The sequence below is a fragment of the Mya arenaria genome, chromosome 3, assembly GCF_026914265.1.
Source record: "Mya arenaria isolate MELC-2E11 chromosome 3, ASM2691426v1".
In the NCBI taxonomy this organism is placed as follows: Eukaryota; Metazoa; Mollusca; class Bivalvia; order Myida; family Myidae; genus Mya; species Mya arenaria.
The window spans coordinates 43,532,716-43,554,003 of NC_069124.1; the positions used below are offsets into that span (position 1 = coordinate 43,532,716).

The following is a 21,288-nucleotide window of genomic DNA, read 5'->3' on the forward strand; positions in this document are numbered from 1 at the left end:
ATAGGGCCATAATGTGTATTAAGGATAATGTGGAGTAATGTAACTTCTTAGGAGATGGTCCTTAACAACTGTGTTGAGTATTCAGTGAATTGAATGCAGGGTATTAGAGTTAAAAGTGAAAATGCATTCCGACCCTTAAACTTTGATCAGACGCCGACGCTGGGGCGAGTAGGAAAGCCTCCTTATTCTTATTCTTCTAATAGTCGAGGTAAAAATGTGCCTGTCAAAAGCACTATAAATAAAAAGTCAATCAAGTCATTTTTTGTATCTATGGATAATATGGAGTTATGTAACCTAATTGTGTTATGGTGAATGTTTAAACTATGAATGCCGTTGAATGATCAGTATTTGAGGTCTGAGATAAACCCAAAAAACTTTGTTAAGTTAATCGAGGGTCATAATTTTTATCTATGATAATATGGAGTAAGCTAATTGTGTGATGGTCGTAAACAAACTGTTAGATGTATTAAGTAAATCAAATTGAAGGTATAGAAGAAATTCGTAAACATCACAACTCGCACAATGTGCCCTACAACTCCAGAGTTTTCTCATTGTGTGATGGTTTTGAACAACTGTGTAAAGTATTAAGTGAATTGAAAGAAGAGCATTGGAGATACATGTACAAGTGAAAATCCCAATTTGCACTTAAACCTAAACCTGGCGCTGGCCGCTGGGCGAGTAGTAAAGCCTCCTTATTGTTCGAATAGCCAAGATAATACATGAGAGAAATTAGTAATATTGGTGTTTATCACTCAAAACCACGAAACTCTTGAGCACTTACCTGAATACGCCTAGTATTCCTCCAAAATCTTATGTGAATGATGTTTTCATTTACACCATGGTTTCAATATGACAGTTCTTTTCAGAAAGTTAAAAATAAATTCAAAAAACAAAACAATTCGGTTATAAATCGTTGTACATCCAAAGACGCCTGCTTGACAAACGACCACTTCTATGGTGATATTGACTGTTATTGATATGTTTTATAAAATTCAAAATAAATCTACTGATCGTGACCAACCTTCCCATCAAGTTTGATGACCGTTGTTCCAGGCGATATCTCTATATTGATCGGAAAGGTTTTTTTCGTGTTTGAGGTCACTACGACCTTTTCCTTTCACGTACCGACCATATCTATTAGGTCATTTGAAGGTCATGAAAAACTCCCATACCAGTTTTGAGGACCGTATGCCCAAGCATACTCTTATGATCAATACGACAAGCTTTTTTGTTCAAGATGACCATGAACGTGACCTCTCAACTCAAAATGAATAGTGATCATATGCTTGTCAAGTTTGAGGACATTAGGCTCAAGTTTTTTTCTAATTATTAAAAAAAAATCTAGTTATCAAATAAAATAAAAGTTTTGGTTAACTGAACGACCGACATGTGCGAGCAGTATACCCCCGCTTCTTTGAAGGCTTGGAGATATGAATATTTTAGAAACGTTACGCGTCCAGTAAAATTTTAACTCCAAAATCAATGTTCAGGTGTCGGTCCACTCGTTTCTTCTATTTGTTTTTTCAAAACATTGTGTAGATACGGTGTTTACTAATTACACTAAGCTGATATCGACTGCCAAACCTTTTAGCCTGACCTGCTAAAATGTCTCCCATTCTTGAAGCAAAATGTTGATGTATACAGAAGTGCATGCCTTACGAAACAAATGCTGGCGTACTTATTTCTTAACATGCAACAGTTGTAAATAATTAAAGATATGTCTCGGTAGATATTCCACTTCAAACTCGACATAAAAAGTGTCTATAGTCTTTATTTCAATTAAATGTTAACATGTTAAACATTGAGGGGTGAATGCGAAAAGGTTCTAAGTGACATTAAATAAAGAAGAAGATAGATCCTTTTCGCTTTCACTCCTCGACATGAAACTGATTATGGCAGCGTGTAACGGTAAGGAGATTTAACATTCTCTTTAAAACATAATAAACATGATTGCATCTCTCAGTCGCGGAAAGACGTTGTTATAGCTGGTGGTGAATTGTTTATTGTAATTATGAAATATATATAAAATGCTAACAGATACAAGCCACGTCCTTTGGCATATCGAACGATACAAAAGGTCATAATAAGATGATAACTATGTACAGCCTTCTCAAATGATATAAATTCTTCTGCGTGTAACAACAGTGTAAAATACCTTTTTGCAAGATAAAATCGCATCCCTCCACTTTGGATTGAATTTATTGTCTTGTATTCCTCTTTGTTTTGGTTCGTAAATATTAAAATGAGCTCAATTACAGGAAATTAAAGAAAACAAGGTAATCATTGTCACATTTACATAATATCTGAATGCTTTGTCTTGTTGACCAAAACAGGGTGGGATATTAGTTCAAAATTGGTTAATACTGAATAGATCATACATAATAGTTGATACTCTAGGCTAGAACCAATGGCTTCAAGATGAATTAATTGCCTGGGAATCATGCTAATGATCATATTCATGTCTCCTCAAAATAATTGACTCAAATATTATTCCTGCTTTCTCTACAAGACAAAATAATTACTGAATATTATCTGATCCAAACATAATTTACGATCGCCTTCTTTTTTTCTTCTTTGTTTTCTTTTGCGACTTGCGTCGTTTTTTCTTATCATTCTCAGAGTCTGAGCTCTCAGTTGATGACGAATCACTAGTATCACTTGAAGATGACGACGAAGACGAAGATCCAGATGTGGATGATGAAGACGAGGATGAAGACGAGCTGTCAGAATTGTCGTCGGACTCTTCTGAGCTGCTACTTGACGGTATTTCACTTTGAGCCTTTTTCCTGCAAAACAAAAAGTACAGTGTTTCAGATTTCTTATAATAAGATAGTCGGTCCTTAGACAATCTTAATAACTTATTTATAAAATTGGTTGAAGAAAACTAAAAATTGTTCTCTTATTTATCTTGTTGTTGATTGATTGTGACCCCTTGTTGTATTTTTGTCACCGAAGGAAGATTCCTGTAAAGTTTCATTGAATTTGAACAGGTAGTTTCAGAGGATATGTTTTTTTTAAAGCAAAACATGAATTAAGCCATTTTGTTGTTGTTGTTGTTGTTGCTAATCAATCGTGATCCCTTGTTGTATTTTTGTAAGGGTCACCCCAGGAATCTTCCTGTAAAGTTTCATTGAATTTGGAGTTGTAGTTTCAGAGATGTTTTTTTTAAGCAAAACAGGAAGTCAGCCATTTTGTTGTTGTTGTTGTTGTTGTTGTTGATCAATCGTGACCCTTTGTTGTATTTTTGTAGAGGGTGACCCAAGCAAGCTTCCTGTAAAGTTTAATTGAATTTGTACTGGTAGTTTTAGAGAAGATGTTTTTTTTAAAGCAATACAGGAAGTCAGCCATTTTGTTGTTGTTGCTGTTGTTGTTGTTGATCAATCGTGACCCCTTCTTGTATTTTGTAGACGATCACCAAGGAAGCTTTCTGTAAATCTTCACTGAGTTTGGACCGGTAGCTTCAGAGGAGATGCTTTTTAAAGCAAAACAGGAAGTGGGCCATTTTGTTGTTGTTGTTAATCAATCGTGACCCCTTGTTGTATGTTTGTAGAAGGACACCCAAGGAAACTTCCTGTGAAGTTTTATTGAGTTTGGCCAGGTAGTTTGAGGAGACGTTTTTTAAGCAATTGTTGACGGACGGACGGACGGACGACGGACAAAGACCCATCACTTCGTGCTCTGGTGAGCTAACAACAAACAAAAGCAGTTGTCAAAACTGTCTATATCTGAGAAAGCATCTTAAAGTTTAACAAATCACTATGCTTGAACAAACAAGCAAATTCGTTGAATTGATATCCCCCGTCTGATTAGGCAAGGTTCATGGTTTGGAAATGAAAAGTAGGTGGAATACTCCTATATTAACATGAAATATGGCTGCAGAGAAATGGACCGTTATGAACGTTGGATATAAGTTTGAGTTTGTTTGGAATTATTTGAAATAAAAGTTTTGTATATAGAGTAACATTTGTAATAGTTTCTATGAATTTGAATGATTTCAAAGTGAAAGTTCAGATAATTATGTCTGAAGTGATAACAGTAAATAGTGGAAAATGACATTTTAAGGTACCTGTTGATCATTTTCACCGTGTGTTATTTTCAAGCTCATCGAGCCATGCTACCAAGTGGTGGTCAGTGTACGGTAGGGGTTTATTGCCTGTGTGGAGATTTTGAGTTGGGCTAATAAGGAGGTCTAGTGTATATCCAAGGCTGTCTGGTACTGACTATTCAATACCAATGTTTGGTTTGGGACACAATTTTTCAAAGATTTCACCTACTGACCTGGTTTCTGACCCCATGTGACCCAGTTTGAACTATTCAACAACAATCAAGGAAACCAGTTTTATTAAGTTTGACAAATATAAGATTGCCTCTAGTGTGTTCCCAATCTTTTTTTATAGATTTGACCTATTGACCTTGTTTTTGACCCACTTTTAAAACGCAGTCGAAATTTAACCTAAGAGAACATTCTGCCATGTTTGACCATAATCTGACCAATCACCACCATAAAATAGTTTCGGACACGATTTTTGAAAGATTTGATCAAGTGACCTAATTTTTCATCACATGTGACCCAGTTGAAAACATATCCAAGAGTTAATCAAGGAAAACACTCTGATCAAGTTTCATGAATTTTAGACCATACATAATGCCTCTACTGTGCTTCAAAGATTTTTCTAAGATTTGACCTAGTGACCTAGTTTTTGACCCCATGTGTCCCACTTTAACAGCGGTCAATATTTCATCAAGGAGTACATCAAGACCAAAGTTGAACAAAATACAACCAACCATTTCAATTCCGGACAAAACAATCTAAGATTGGACCTAGAGACCTTATTTTCAATCATATGTGACCCAGTTTTAATAACGCCCAAAAATGCATCAAGGAAAACATTTTGAATAAGTTTCATGAATATTTGACCAAGTATAATGCCTCTAGTATGTTCCAAAGATTTTTCTAAGATTTGACTTAGTGACCTAGTTATTGAACCCATGTGACCCACTTTTTAGGTGGTCCATATTTCATCAAGGGGTACATCATGACCAATTTTGAACATAACTTGACCAATCATTACCATGAAATGGTTCCAGACAAGATTTTTCTAAGATTTGACCTAGTGACCTAATTTAAGATCATATGTGACCCAGTTTTATTTAAAGCCAAGAGTTCATCAAGGAAAACATTTTGATTAAGTTTCATGAATATTTGACCATGAATAATGCCTCTAGTATGTTCCAAAGATTTTTCTAAGATTTGACCCAGTGACCTAGTTTTTGACCCCATGTGACCCTCTTTACTAGTGGTCGAGATTTGATCCAGGGGAACATTCTGACCAAGTTTGAACAATTTCTGACCAATGCCTACAAAGATATGGTACCGGACGGACGACGGACAACGCAAAACTAATATCCACCTCCCAAAATCTTTGATTCGGAGGGGGATAATAAACAAACATATGCAGGGTATAAAACTGGTGAAGTCAGTGCTGTATGCAAATGTGTAATATATACCTAAAGATACCAAGAATAGCTTATTGATGAAAATTTTGATGGCTCGAATATCGCGTATATTGACATTACTTTCCTTTCTCGTTGTGTATGTATACTTCACACTTGTAAAAGAAATATACGATACTGTATACAGCATAACCGAGGTATACCACATATTTATATTGACGAAATTAGTAAAATCATCGTGTTTACCCGACGTGTCTGAAACGCCATTACATTGTTTAGATTTTATTACAAGTTGAGGTCAGTGTTTTCCCTACAAATTTTGACAGCTAGAAGTATGATATCTGTTACGAAACAAAACTCATCAAATACGAATTCCGGCGCAACAATTTAACTATGAATTTTATTAAAAAGAATTGTATTTTTCTCCTACGATCGACTGTATTTACCTTGGGTACATAAATATTTACATACAAGTTCTTACCGAATAAGAAAAATTTATAAAAGAAAGATAATCAAAAGGGGAGCATATTTTCATAGTGTTTGCAATTACAATAGGTTTAATGACATTGCCATTAAACACGTATTGTTAATGACATTGCTATGGAATTGTTTTCACAGTCCAGAGAACATACATCAAGATCACCCAAAATGAAAACCACTGCTTCTTGACAGCCGAACAGTCCAATAATTGAAACCGATCCCAGATTCAATGAAACTGCTAGGACAAAACTGTCCCTATGGGAATGTACAGTAAACAAAGCTCATACTTCTTTCTTTTCTTCTTCTTGTCCTTCCTGACCTTCTCGAGAATAGCTCGCGATTTAGCTCTGGAAAAAACAAACACATTATAAGTGAACGCTGTATCAAAGCTTTTTGCCTTATTTGAAAGTCAATAAAGCTTCCGAATTAGCATATATACTGATTATTTAAATTGAGGTTGTATTGAAATGTATGTATACATGAAAAGCAGGACTTGATGTAGATTAGCGGCATTGTCAAGCACATACTGGGCTATACCTACTGGGACTGTATCAATAAAATCCTTCCATTATTTAATTTAGCCCCCCCCCCAAAAAAAGTTGTTTTTCTTGCTAACAAAAATCGGGGTATGTAGGGTGTGTGAACATGCCATTTGGTTGTGTACAAAGTATGTATATTAACGATTCGTTAGGAATTAATTACATACATACACATTCTGAAATTAATGTTGCCAAAAAGGTAACAAATGCAAGTAAAATGTATCATTTTCCCACCTTTTTTAAATGAATAAAAGTGATACTAATACTACTGCAACTTAAAATAATAACACAAGCTGTCACAGTAGCAGATAGCCATTATTAGGCCTTTGACCTACTGATCTCTAAATCAATATGGGTCATCTGCTGGTAATGACCAAACTCCCTGCCAAATTTGAGGGCCATAGGACTAAAGGTACTCTACTAATTAATCGTCCAAGAGCGTTGTGTCCATGTTCACCCCGACTGTGACCTTTGACCAATTGATCTCAAAATCAATTTGACTCAATTACTGGAAATGATCAACCTCTCCCTATAGTTCGAGGACCGAAGGACCAAGCCTACTCTTCTTATCTATTGGAAAAGCTTTTGTGTCAAAGATCTTCGAGACCGTGACCTTTGACCTACTGACCTACGAATCAATAGTAGTCATAGATGTTGATGACCGACCGCCCTGTCAAGAGTGAGGACAATGGGACCAAGCTTACTCTTGTTATGTATGTGACAAGCTGTTTGTGTCTAAAAGGTCGCCATGACCTTGACCTTTGCCCTACTGGCATCGATATCCATAACGGCCATCTGCTGCTGATGTCCAACCAGTACACTACTACGTTTGAGGACCGTATGGTCAACATTATCTAGTTATCAATTGACCAACCAATCGACCGGCAAACGGACCGATGGACATGTTCAAGGCAATTTACCCCAGAAGGCATAATAATTGGTATCATGACTTAAGATGATATTTTGCCATATAGCCAAAACTACAACATTATTTTTGTGAAGCATTTTACAATACAGGAGAGAAACATTTTATAGTCAGATTTATGGAAATGTACGCGACAATTATAATGGTGTTTGACATACAAACTTTTCGATCTTGAATCAATAAAAGCAATTTTCTCATTTGACAGCAGAATCACGGCATTATAAAAGATTTCTTTCAGCTTTATCTATAATATTTATTCTTTTCTTAAATGAATATTCGTTTTGACAACTTAAGTGTAATCTGTACTGACAGCAACTTAAATAGTTTTCTGAGATTGTTCTAATAAGGCTAAAATAGAAAAGCGCTTCTTAGCAAAAGCAACCTTAATCTTATTTAATTAGTTGTAATGCCAAAATCAATGAATTTGTACAATCATAATTTAGTTTCATTATCCCTAAGTAAATGCCGGCATTTGCGAAAAATAAGATGTTCATGAAATATAATTTATTGAAAATCGTTTACAGCTATATGAGAAACAAGTGGGCAAACTGTCACAAAATATGCTCTTCTTAATTTAAAGACACCAACTTTAATGATAAGTGGTAGTACGTTAAGGCAAAATTAGAAAGCGGACACTGTTGTTTACATTCAAGGGTCATAACTCTGGAGTGACTGAGGCGTAATGGTTTTTTATCAAATCTTGACCTTGATATTCTGCTCATATACATTCTGACCAAATGTGATGATGATTGGGCAGGAAATTTCCATAATTAAAGGACAATTCCTCTTAAGGTACTCAAACGATACGTCTGGATATCAAACTTGTCCAAAACATTATGCCCATACATACATACATTATGCCCATACATACATTATGCCCATACATACATTATGCCCATACATACATTTGTGCCAATACATACATTATGCCCATACATACATTATGCCCATACATACATTATGCCCATACATACATTATGCACATACATACATTATGCACATACATACATTATGCCCATACATTTAAACAGAAGCGTTTAATGGTATTAAGAAGACAAAACCAATGTAAGGTTATGTCTATAATTAAAGGGCGATTACTCTCCAGTGACTAGAGCAATAGGGTTGGTTTTCGAACTTTTCCAAGATGTTATGCCATACACAGTCTCATCAAATTTGGTGATAATTGGATAAACGCTTCTAATGTTATTGAGCGGACAACATACTGGACGACGCTCAATTAAAAAGCTCACCCGCTCAATGCTACATCACAGATATAGGACATGTGGTTTCAGAAGTTAAGATTTTCAAAGATTTCCCTATATAAGTTTTTCTTATATAAGTGTATGGGTAACTTGAGAACAAACTTACTAAAAGACTACTATAAAATGTTAAAGACAAAATATCCAGGATCGGGGCCTAACGTTTTAAACATGTCAAGAAGATGTTCAAAGATTTCCCTATACATGTATAAGTCTATAAGATACTTGTGAACCCAAGGGCATGGCCAGTTGTCCCAAGGGGCATAATTTGAACAAGCTTGGTGTAAGACCACTTTATGATGTTTCAACCATGTTAATTATCACGGGTCTGGGCCAAGCCGATTCAGACAAGAAGAATTCATAAAGGACTACTATAAAAAGTATTATGCTAAAGACAAAATATTAAGGGTCTGAAAAGAAAAGCGTATTCAGACAAGAATATATTCAAAGATTTGTCAAACAGTATGCATCCCCTACCCCCCGAGCGCCATGTTGCCATATATATTTTGACAATTGAATGAAATATGCATGGACCGAGATGGCAGCTGAATTGTCATTGACAATGGATGCCTTTGAGGCAGTTTCAAGACCATTCATAGTGTGATGATAGTACGTTAGAACGTTAGAATGATGACATACCAATGTGGTAGGAATGAAGAGGGCGAGTCATTCTTCAGACAGTTATCAATCAGACAAGCTTTTTGTGTTGAAGGTCACATTGATATTTTAACCTGATGGCCCAAAAAACAAAAAGGGGTCATCTACTGGTCATGCCCATCTTCCATGTAAAGTTTGAAGACCAAAAATATACCCATTGTCTCGCTATCATTCGGACAAGCGTTTTCGTGTTCAAAGACACTGTGACCTTGACCTTTGACTCCTTGATCTCAAAATCAATAGGGGTCATTTGGTCACCCCAACCTAAATGTCATGTGTGAGGGCCATGGGTGCAGGCATTGTCAAGTTATCACACAACAAGATTTTTGCTTTTAAGGTCACTGTGACCTTGACCTTTGACCCGCTGACCCATAAAATCAACAGGTGTCATCTATTGATTAGGCCTAACCTCCATGTCAAGTTTGAATGACATGGGTGCAGGCATTGTCGAGTTGTCCCTCGTACATCCATTCATCGCATTCAAGGTCACTGTGACCTTGACCATTGACCCAAAAAGGTCATCTACTGGTCAGGCCTAGCCTTCATGTCAAGTCTGATGACATATGTTTAGGCATTGTTGGGTTATCACTCTGACAAGCTTTGACAACCTTTGCTAAAGGTCACTGTGACATTGCCCTTTGACAGGTCAGACCCAACCTTCAGGTCAAGTTTGATGACTATAGGTCCAGTAATTATCGAGTTATCAATCAGACAAGCTAATTAATTGGTCTACAGACGGGCCGACTGACTGAAATACCATATGTGCATAGCAAAATGCCCCCTCTTCTTCGAAGGGGGCATTACTAGTGAACCCAAGGGCATGGCAAGTTTTGTACACAGGGGCAGACTTGCAACCAAATTGGTGGAAGACCTCTATGTGATAATGCATTAAAAATAGCAAGGGTCTTGGGCAGCTCTTGGCCCAGCAGTTTCAGACAAGAAGTTCTTAATTATATATAAGACTATAGATAACTAATCTGACTCCAAGGCGGGGCAAGTTTTTATTCCACTGGGGCATGATTTGAACAACTTAATAGAAGACCACTAATAATGCCACATACAAAATATGAAGGGCATGGGACCAGCAGATTCATTAAAGAAGATTTTCAAACATTTCCCTATAAAAGTTATGTAAGAAACTTGCATGCCTGGGTAAAATTTAAAATAAAAGGGTTTTCTTCCAGACATATTTATAGCCAATACTCGGCTATGTTCCTAATGCAGAAAAGGATATTTTTCCCAAATGTTAAATAAAAATTCCTGATCCGAAATTCTAATAAGTTTGCAAGTTAACAAAAACTGCAGCTCTTTTGTTGTTGAAATAATAAAACCCCACAAATAAATGGTTGAAGACACTGTTTCAGTATATTCTACTTACATTTTTATCGATCAAAATAACTTTTTTCTGTAAAAGGACAGTTAAAAAAAATCCAAGGGTAAAGTCGAAAATACGTAAAGACAAAGAGCATGTCAGAGCTCCTATCATTGATTCTTAAAGCTGCATTGTCTTGAAATGTATAAATAATGATGCAATATGTGCCTTTCAAAAGTCATAAAAAATGTCAATTTAAAAAGTAAACAAGGAACGCCTAAATGCAACAAAAGCAGGTTCTCAATGATTGACAAAATAACTTTAGCCTTTGTTGTGTGATTCAATTTCAACTGTTTTTTCTTCTTTTTTCAGTAACAGTGATCTTGACCTTAACCCTAGGGGCCCCAAATGAAATCCAGAGGAAGTCCTTCATAAACTCTTCCTACATACCAAGTTTGGCCACAATATGTCAATCGTAATTAAAGTTATTCAGTGACCTTGACCGTTGCTGCCCCAAACGCAATCCCATGTAAGGTCTCCATTAACTCTTTCTATATACCAGGTTTGTTCACAATATGTCAACCCTAACTTAATTTATTTAGTACTAACCATTTTTCTCTTTTTAAGCAACAGCAACCTTGACCTTGACCAGGACTCTCGGGACCCCAAACACAAACCCATGAATGGTCTCTATAAACTCTTCCTACATACCAAGTTTAGTTGCAATTTTTTAACCCTGACTTAAGTTATTCAGTACCAACAATTTTACTTCTTATAGTAACAGGGACCTTGATCTTGATCCACACAGCCATAAAGAAAACTCCATGAAAGGTTTCCATAAACTCTTCCTATATAACAAGTTTGGACACTATATCTTTAACCTTACTTAAATTATTCAATAACATAGATGAGTTTGACATTATAAGCCCCCCCCCCCCCACCAGCTTGAACATCGACACACATCATTCTAATAACCAGGTTTTTACTTTGTGGAAACCTGGTTAAAAATATAAAAATGTGACTGTCAAAAGCAATAAAAAAGTGAACAAAGTCAATCAAAGGCCACAATTGGTATTAAGGGTTAATATAGAGTTATGTAAGATGGTCTTCAAACATTGTGTAAAGTATTAAGTCAATTGAATAAAGGCCTAGGGTATAAAATTAATTTATAATAATCCAAACTTGCTCTAACACTTTAACCTAAAAAAATGTGCCCTAAAACTTTAACTTAAATTCCTTAAGTCAATCAGGGATCATAATTGGAAGTTAGGATAATATGGAGTTAAGTAAACTGATAGTGTGATGATCCAGAATAACTGTATGAATTAAGTGAATTGAATGAAAGGTTAATTAGGAGTTCTAAGTGAAAATTAATGCCAACAAACTTTAACCTGACACCAATGTGAGAAGAAAAGCCTCCTTATTCTTTAAATAGACAAGCTTAAAACACCAGGGGTACCAAATACAGTGTACCTCAATGTTTAAGGAGAATAACTGATTGATGGTCCTTAGTTGTATGTATACTTACAAAACTGCGAGTTTTTCCTTCTCTTCATCTTTCTTCATGCGTTTGTACATTTCCTTGGTCCGTGACTCCCTGTACAGGTATTTCCGTTTGCCCGTGCATTCGTATGTCCAGTGGCCCTTCTCCAAGCATTTTTGGCACGTGTAGTTTTCCGCACTCGGCTCCCTAAAAGTACAATATAAGATTTTTTTAAATGAATTGAAATGGTTTCAAAATGAAATTAAAAACAAATAGTTTACTTTGGACAACATATGGATCACTAGTTTCAGTCACTGTATATTACATTACTTTAGCTGCAGTTGAACAAAATAAATATTACTGTACAAATATCCGCATATTTTTTATACATATTATAAGTAGCAGTGTTAGTATGTGACCAAATGTGGGATATAAGGGGCAGAAAATCATATAGGGTGCGAGCAAGCTAGCTTAAATGACTTAATTATTAAGATAACTATCTCACTTTATAATTTTAATATGTAATCGCTTCATAATATCTAATATATAAACACTTTATTTTTAATGCTTTGATTAAAAATTTTGAGTACTTTTATGTTAAAAGCACTTATACTTTTCTTTTAATTTGACTACAAAAATTGTAAGAAATTAATTTAAGTTAAGGAATGATTTAAGATGTTTGATGAAATCCACCCATGTAATTTCAATATAATTAAAATACTATTAATAATTCAAATCTGGGTGAAAAAAGTACAGAGGTACTTTGTAAGGGTACTATACGTTTTATAACATTTAACTCCAGCTGTAGTAAAAGATGTCAAGTCAGTGTGATATGACATAAAGTCTAATTGAACAATATTTATGTCTCGCGAGAAGACAGCAAGATTTACCGACATTCAGTCCTTCAGTTATTATCATACAGAATATTACCCCAAAACTCGAGCGCGTACTACTGAAAAAAAATATCTGAAAATAGCAAAAGTTTTAAATGCGAAATTTGATATAAAAACCTACCCTTACCCGGGTAAGGCACAATAGTACCCATAATAGTAACATGAAAAGCAAATGTTACTGTTCAGTACAAGAAGTAATGGTTGAAAAAAGGCCGAAACATTTTATCTTTGTTTGAACTTTACTTGTGAATGGTGTAAAAAATTAGCGTTTTTAAAGCTGTACTCTCACAGATATACCGTATTTACAACTTTTTTGTCTAGGAAAATGCAAATTTTTGCGTAAATATCTGCAAACCAATGATAAAAGATTGCTGACAAAAGATCAGATCGCAGATTTTTATATTTCCGTTCGAAAATTAATGTTTAATAGCTTAAACAGTTACTTTAAGCGGTTTAAGAAAAATGCATAAAACATCAATTTTTTAACTTAAATTATATAAATATTGATCTAGTTTTTTGTCAGCAGTCTTATATAACTGGTTTCCATGCATTTTTGCCAAAATTGACTTGTTCCAAGACAAAAAATAAAAAAGTTGTCAAAACATTCAATCTGCGCGAGTGCAGCATTAAAGCAATAAGAATCATGAAATAAACGCCAAATTGCACCGTTAAAAAAAATTCATAGGGGAGGATGCCCCCAACCCGCCTACAAGCTGGTTGTGAGTACATCCTAAATGTCCTTTGGTACACCCCTGACAAATACCAATATATCCCTACACTATACTTTCACCTCTAATAACAGTAAAAAGGGACATAACAACTTCTTTCTTCATTCCCTATAATATAGGTATTTACCTCCCTTGACATGTCAGAGATCCAATTAATTATCTTGAGCATGAAAATGAAATAAAAACACGTTTAATAAATTGTGCTGATTTTATTTTAATATTTCCACTGCCTGTGCCTTTGAAATAGGGAAATTTATTCAAGTTGAAAATACAAAATCCTGCCACATAAGTGATATGATGGCAAATATAAATTCATTTTGATCCTTTTAAGTAAACAATTGCATTTTATTACTGGTTGTCTTGTTAAGATCTTATTTGTTTTGTAATCCTTAAAAAAACATTGCTTTTTTTATTATTTCACGGAAATGCCGTGTGTTATAATTTTGGAAAATTTTATCAATTTTTGGGGAAAAAAATTGGCATTTTTTGCGAGGGGAAACAGCCTTTAAAGGACAGATTATTTCACCACGAAAAATCACTGAATCTGAATGATCTACCTTATAAAGATCTACTAGATTTGATGATTCTACAATATGGCCACTCACGCCTTAAAAGGACCCTGTTAAATAACAATGGAAACTACAGGGCTTCCATTAAGAATTTGAAACTGGAAGTACGAACATCATGTCAATCAATTTGGGAAGTTTTTCACTGAAATGTGGAAGTAAGTCTCTCGAATACGACGTCTTTTTTAACTATTTTCAAACAAGTAGGTTAAAGATCAAATAAATTGCAACTTTAACTTGCCAAATTCACAGACTCATATTATAACAAGCAGGGCTTCCATTAAAGGAAGTTTGGAAGTATTATTTAATAACTCCCTAGAAATGGGTTAAAACTTTCTTGGAGGTACAAAAACTTCCATAATTTTGAAAAAAACTTCCTAAGTAGAAAGATTGGAAGTTCAAAATATAAAGACAATGTGTCAATATTACTTTTATAGGACTTCACACTTTTAATCAGTCTTTAAGTAAAATGAATTATTATAGTATAAGTCATTGAATTTGGTATGTTCAGGTTGCAATTTATAATGGAAGCCCTGTAACAAGAGAAGTTTGTCAAACATTATGTGCCCCCTGAGCGACATGTTGTCAGGATTATTTGGACAATTGAATGAAATATGCATGAAATAAAATGACATTCCTGGGTCAAGGTCACTGCAAATCGTCTCAATTGGGACAACATTTGTACAAAGTAATATGGTAATCCATCAATGCATAATTAAGTTATGTAGCGAGCACAAGCATGTGTACTCTGACCTTTAAATGTCTATGTGAACTTGACCTTTGAGGTATGTACCCGGGTCAAGGTCACTGCACATCTTTGCAATGAGGACGACATTTGTACCAAATTATATGGTAATCCATCAATGTATAAGAAAGTTTTAGCGCGGACATGGGCATGTGTACACTGACCTTTAAATGTCTGTGTGACCTTGACCTTTGAGGTATGGACCCGGGTCAAGGTCACTGCATATCTTCTCAATGGGGACAAAATTTGTACCAAGTAATATGGTAATCCATCAATGCATAATTAAGTTATAGCGCGCACACGAGAATGTGTCCTCTGACCTTTAAATGTCTCGGATGACCTTGACCTTTAAGGTATAGACCCGGGTCAAGGTCATTGCACATCCCTCAATGAGGACAACATTTGTACCAAGTTATACGGTAATCCATCAATGCATAATTAAGTTATAGCGCGGACACAGCATGTGTACTCTGACCTTAAAATGTCTCGTGTGACCTTGACTTTTGAGGTATGGACCTGGGTCAAGGTCACTGCACATCGTCTCAATGAGGACAAAATTTGTACCAAGTAATATGGTAATCCTTCAATGTATAAGTAAGTCATAGCCCGGACAGGAAATGTTACAGGCAGACAGACAGACAGACAGACTGACGAACAGACAGACGGACGAAGTGCATTCCAATAATCCCCTCCCCACTCCATGGCGGGGGATTTAACAGAGGTCATCTACAGGTCAGGCCCGAACCGGAAGTCAAGTTTAAGAGCCATCGTTGCAGGCATTGGTGAGTTATCACCAAACAAAATTTCGCATATAAGGTCATTGTGACATTGACCATTGACATGATGACTCCTAAAATCATAAGGGGTCATCTACTGATCAGGGCCAGCCTTTATGTCAAGTTTGATGATCATAGGTCCATAGATCCAGGCTTTGTTGAGATATCACTGGGAGGAGCTTTGTTAACATTTTTCATGTTAAAGGTCACTGTTACCTTGACTTTTGAGCCAATGATACCCAAAATTAATAATAATAATAATAATAACAACTTTATTTAACGAAGGTTACATACTAAGTGTAAGTCATTACAGACATACTACTTATTTTCAGCATGGCCTTCACACAAAAAGTATTACAAAAACACATATACTAAGTTACATATTAAGCAACATACAAAACATACAATCACACTATCACTATCATACATTTCTTCGACAAACACAACTCAGTTTAAAAAGATGATTATAAATTACAATAATTTCATACTGTTAATAATGTAGATATATTCAGTAAAACCACATTCAATCAATACATTTTCAACATTTACATATTTGGTAGTATCCATTACAAGTTGTTGCAAGAATCTCACACAATTCATGTAAACAATTAACTATTTATTATAATGTGAATTAAATAAATGTCAAGATTTTTTTTCATGTGATAAAATTATTCCGCCAATAAGTAGCCTTTTAATGCATGTTTTAAGTCTGGTAGCTTATCTTGACATTTAATGTATGTAGGAAGAGAATTCTAAATTTTCATTGCTTTATAGGCGAATGTATTTTTGATAAAGTTTCTTCTAGGTTTTACAACAAAAAGATCCTTGTTTTCTAAAGAACGCAAGCTATAGTGCTCATTTTTGGCAAATGTTAACAATTCTGTGAAGTACGAAGGAAAACATTGTTTCTTTTTTACTGATCTCGTGAAAGCGATAGGCAAGTGGTCGCTGATGTTATAATTATATACAGCAATATCTGAGATGAGATCTTTTCTTGTTGTTTATATATGGTCTATAATAGACGAACCATTTTTATGAATCCTAGTTGGGGTTTCAATGATTTGAGAAAGTCCAAACTCAGAAAGAAAATTTTCCCATTTTGCATTATTGAATTTATTTTTGTCTGGAAAATAATTGATGTTAAAGTCCCCTAGAGCATATACTTCACTATCCTTGCTTCCTAATTTGTTGTATTGAGTTTCAAATAGATCTATCCAGTTTTGTGAAGAATCAGGAGGTCTATATACAAAGTTTACTAAAAACGATTTACTTCTGGGTAAAGCGATTTGAACCCAGACGGATTCTAAAGTGTCGGACTCTAAATCATATCGCCTAACATATGAGAGTTTATTTGAAATGTAGACAATTATACCCCTGCCCCCTTTGTCGAGGCGATCTTTGCGCACGAAGCTATATCCAGGAATACCTTAAAATTCATTATCATGTTCACTGGGTGTCAAAAACGTTTCGCATAAACCAATTATATCAATGTGAAATGACTGAAAATGACTGAAATAAATGAAATTTCAACTCATCTCGCTTGTTTAAAATATGTTGAATATTTAAACTGACTATGTGTAAGCCTTTATGATTCTTTTTGTCATTTTTAATTGGCAAAGTTGAAATATTATTATTAAAGCCTGTATTTCTTATCAAATCAGTTTTGGTATGTACCATACATGGCGTAAATGGATATATATTTTGAGGCTGACCCGTAGGTCGTAACAAATAGCCAGAGTTACATGCATTTTTATTCGCACATTTTTGATTGCGATTCCTGATTGAAATTCCTACATTATACTTGTCCATAATATTACAGAATTTACTATATATATATATATATACAATAATTGTAATGGTATCATTATAAACGTATTACGTGGAATAATATGAAAAACAGTTTCATTACTTTGATTGTGTTTGTCGGCGGATTCCTAGTATTCAATGTGACCTTGACCTTTGATCCGATGACCACAAAGTCATTAGAGATCATCTACTGGTCAGACCCAACCTCCAAGTCAAGTTTGAGGGCCATGGATGCAGGTATTACAGTTAAAAGAACATTAGCTGTCTACTCTCCTGCAAATGAGGAAATTATTTAATATTTATTATAGTTTCCCTTTTAAAAGACTCAAAATGGCTGAAATATCAATCCTTGCTGTGTAAATATCTGTTGCAATAAATCATGACAGTTAATATTGCATACTGATCCCTGAATGTGATCAGAAACTTAACATCACACAATTCTCTAGTATGTTGTATGAACTATAACAGGAAAATCTGTGAAAAGAATTTCATATTTTAAAAATTAAAAATTGGTTTTGTTTGGGATTTTTTTTCTAGATTGGGAAAAATATCCTATATTTTTCTAGGGGAAACGGTCCGATTGTTGGGCCGTCAGTGGGTACTATATATGGAAAAAGGCGTAATAAACCTTTTATTCACAGAATAAGACAATTTGCAAATAAACAAAACTTAAGAATTATCAGGGCTAGAAACTAAGGGGTGAGACACTAACGTTTTCATCAAGTGACCTGCAGGATCAAGTGACCTACCCAAAAGAATTGGTAACCGGTAAAAAAGTGTCCTGCAAAATATCACAAAAAAAATTGTGTTTTTGAACAATTAGTTTAATGTTTAAAAATAAACCAAGAATCAATCTTTTTGAAAACTTCTCCTTGGCCTAGTGGTTAAGGTAACTGCCTACAGAGTGGGAGGTGGTGGGTTTGATCCCTGGCCACGTCATATCGAAAGACGTTCAAAGTTGGTACAAGTAGCTACCTTGCGCGGCGCCTGGCATCAAAGTGGTGTATTCAGTACTGGTTTAACACAGGAAAGTTGCACCCCGTGTATAGGAGCTTTACACCAAGTACCTTAAAGAACCAAGGGGTCTCTTCGAAAAAGAGCTAGGGTATCGCACCCTGACTTCCTTGTATCCCACCACTGTCTCTTCCACAAGCTGTCCCTTCAGCAAAAACAAAGGACCCTGTTGGAAATAAGTGCTAATGCACTTTAACATATTATCCTTGACCTGCCAGGTCTAAAGAAATACATACATTCCCCATAAAGCTTTTTTTCTTTTGGCTCTGAAGCATCACTTATACATAATGTAGCATTGTGAAAAATTTATAATGACATTATTAAACTTACATCACCAATAATGAGTGGCAGAAATTTTGGTCATACTAAAATTCGACAAACAGAATAGGTCTGTTATTTTGTTTCAACTTCATATAAAATAATGACATTATTCATTCATTCATTATTCATAAACTCAAGGTCTGACAATTATCTTAAACATCTGATAATCATGGCGTTTTTTAACAGACTTATTTAGGCTTATCTGTATGTATTAACCAAATCATAAATGCAGAATGCAGAACAGGAGTACATAAGATAACATCACGACAGGCCGCAATAAGTGTGCATCTGATATATACATAAAGAGATTGTTTATGGATATAGTTTTGTAATCATTTTTGTTTTTCATGGGACCAAAAAATATATAATATTACTGCAGTGGCAAAGTGTTTTAATTTAAGCAAATTCCTTAGAAAATTACTATGGTAATTTTATCAGAAAATTGGGTGTCTCGGATCTCCGGGATTACCGTTTATGTTGGAGGTAACCGGTACTTTCGGTAAATCACCAGTTCGGTAAACTGATTATATCGTTTGATTCATTCAGCTGTTTCGGTAAAAAGGATTATTATATATTTTGAACAATGACATCGGTATAATAATAGTTATTATGGCTAAGTGTGAACAAGCAAGGTAATTTCATGTGAAAATTGACAGCATCTGCTCAGTAAATTACAAACATTGCACACATTTGCAGGATTGGAATTTTAAGTTATTGATAATTTATTTTGATTATAATAATAATAGTTTATTTCAATTATTGGTGAGAAATTATGAAATTGAAAACGCAGCATTAAATGAAAATTGAAATAAATCTAGAAATTCAAAATGTTATTACATGTTGTTCATGTTTGACAGTTAGTATTATGAAATGAAAACAAAAAGTAAAACAAAATATATTATAATTATTTTGTCTTAAAGAAATAAAAATATATTCTTATTTCCACATTCAATTATAATTATTCCCTCTTTACAAACTGTAAAACAAACTGTTGTAATTTTACCGAAACATCCGCACCGTTCCCACAATATAATCAATTTACCGAACTGGGGATTTACCGAAACCTCCGTAAATCGTGTTGGAATTATATGAATGTCAAATTGATAATAGCACTCCATATGGCCCATTGCCGTTTACAAACATGATCATACTTATGGTGGGCAGTGTGAGTGAAGGCCAAGCATAAAAACAATCTTACAACCCAGGTTTAAGAAATGCAAGATTAAAATACCTTAAAAGAATATAGACCAAACAGACAAGATTTATGGACCATATAAGCTAAAATTTGGGGGCTATGTCCAAATTGGAAATAGATTTATATATCTTATTCTATTAAAATTCAATTGGATCTGTTTTAATTTCATTTTTATCCACTAATCAGGATCATTTGATCAAGTTATCTGCTCTTAAACTGTGTTCAATCAATATAGGCCTTAATGTCTAAACAGTATAACCGACGACGAAGAGCAGTTTGATACATCCGAATAAGGTCAACTATCCGAATGCTAAGAATGGAAAAAACAATAAAGTATTAAAGTTTTGTGTTCACTTCGGCATTCAACTTGAACTTCATAATCACAAAATACAAATTACTTCTTTTTGAGACCGTAGCTCGCCATAATATTGTTCGCCTTTATATCTATAACATTTGCTATTTACTCCGATTAACGTCTTCGACCAAAAACAGTAGCAGACAACAGTTTTCCAAAACGGTAAGGGTCAGTCAACATAATGTTTGGTTAGCGCATCTTTCTTTATACACGTCAGAAAATCATCACCTCTTATTAAATTAAATGCATACATTGAAACAAACACAGCTTAGTCAATATAATTACCTAGGATGCACCCGCAAAATAGCCAAAAAGGCCCTGTTTTAAGGAAAGGAGTTAAAACGTTTGATGGTTTACGAACGTCCCGGTCTTGACGGTGTAGGGTGCGTTGTTTTGACCCCAAACCCCCTCTCTTAACACCGCCCCCTCTACAACCAACCATTTTTTTCAAATCTCTCAAAAATATACAGATGTTGTTTAAACATCATAATATAAAATTACATCCAACTTCTGATAATTTCCAATCTGTGACAAAGTATATTATCTAAACCCTTAAGGGTTTAAGTTTCAACTTGAAGTTTCAGATTTTGTTTCAAAATATAAGCATAGTATATATATATATGCATGCGACTTACACAACTTAAAACATATTTGAATAACATAAATGAATAATAACAATAGAAAAAGCATTCATATTACCAATTAAGTGATTTTGTTACCATGCAACTATCAATTAATCTTTTTTTCCTATGAAAGGCGTTATGTCTTGCTATGATTTAT

General features: G+C 34.6%; 1 protein-coding gene across 1 annotated transcript; it reads right to left on the reverse strand.

Moving 5' to 3' along the window:
* Positions 1 to 1,753: 1,753 nt before the first annotated feature.
* LOC128228268 (zinc finger CCHC domain-containing protein 10-like) lies at positions 1,754 to 20,674 on the reverse strand. Its single transcript, XM_052939467.1, has 4 exons — positions 20,552 to 20,674; positions 12,155 to 12,316; positions 6,222 to 6,281; positions 1,754 to 2,786 (listed from the first exon to the last, which is right to left on the reverse strand). Exons 1-4 carry the CDS (start codon positions 20,575 to 20,577, stop codon positions 2,549 to 2,551), a joined length of 486 nt encoding a protein of 161 aa, XP_052795427.1. The 5' UTR covers positions 20,578 to 20,674; the 3' UTR covers positions 1,754 to 2,548.
* Positions 20,675 to 21,288: the final 614 nt, after the last annotated feature.

What these genes read in the sequence shown, in the direction of transcription:
- LOC128228268 (XM_052939467.1), bottom strand. Translation starts at nt 20,577, where the DNA reads ATGGCGAGCTACGGTCTCAAAAAGAA. An exon ending in AAGGAAAAACTCGCAGTTTT is followed by an intron (nt 6,282 to 12,154) that starts GTAAGTATACAT and finishes TGTTTTTTCCAG; the next exon opens with AGCTAAATCGCGAGCTATTC. An exon ending in AAGAAGAAGAAAAGAAAGAA is followed by an intron (nt 2,787 to 6,221) that starts GTATGAGCTTTG and finishes TTTGTTTTGCAG; the next exon opens with GAAAAAGGCTCAAAGTGAAA.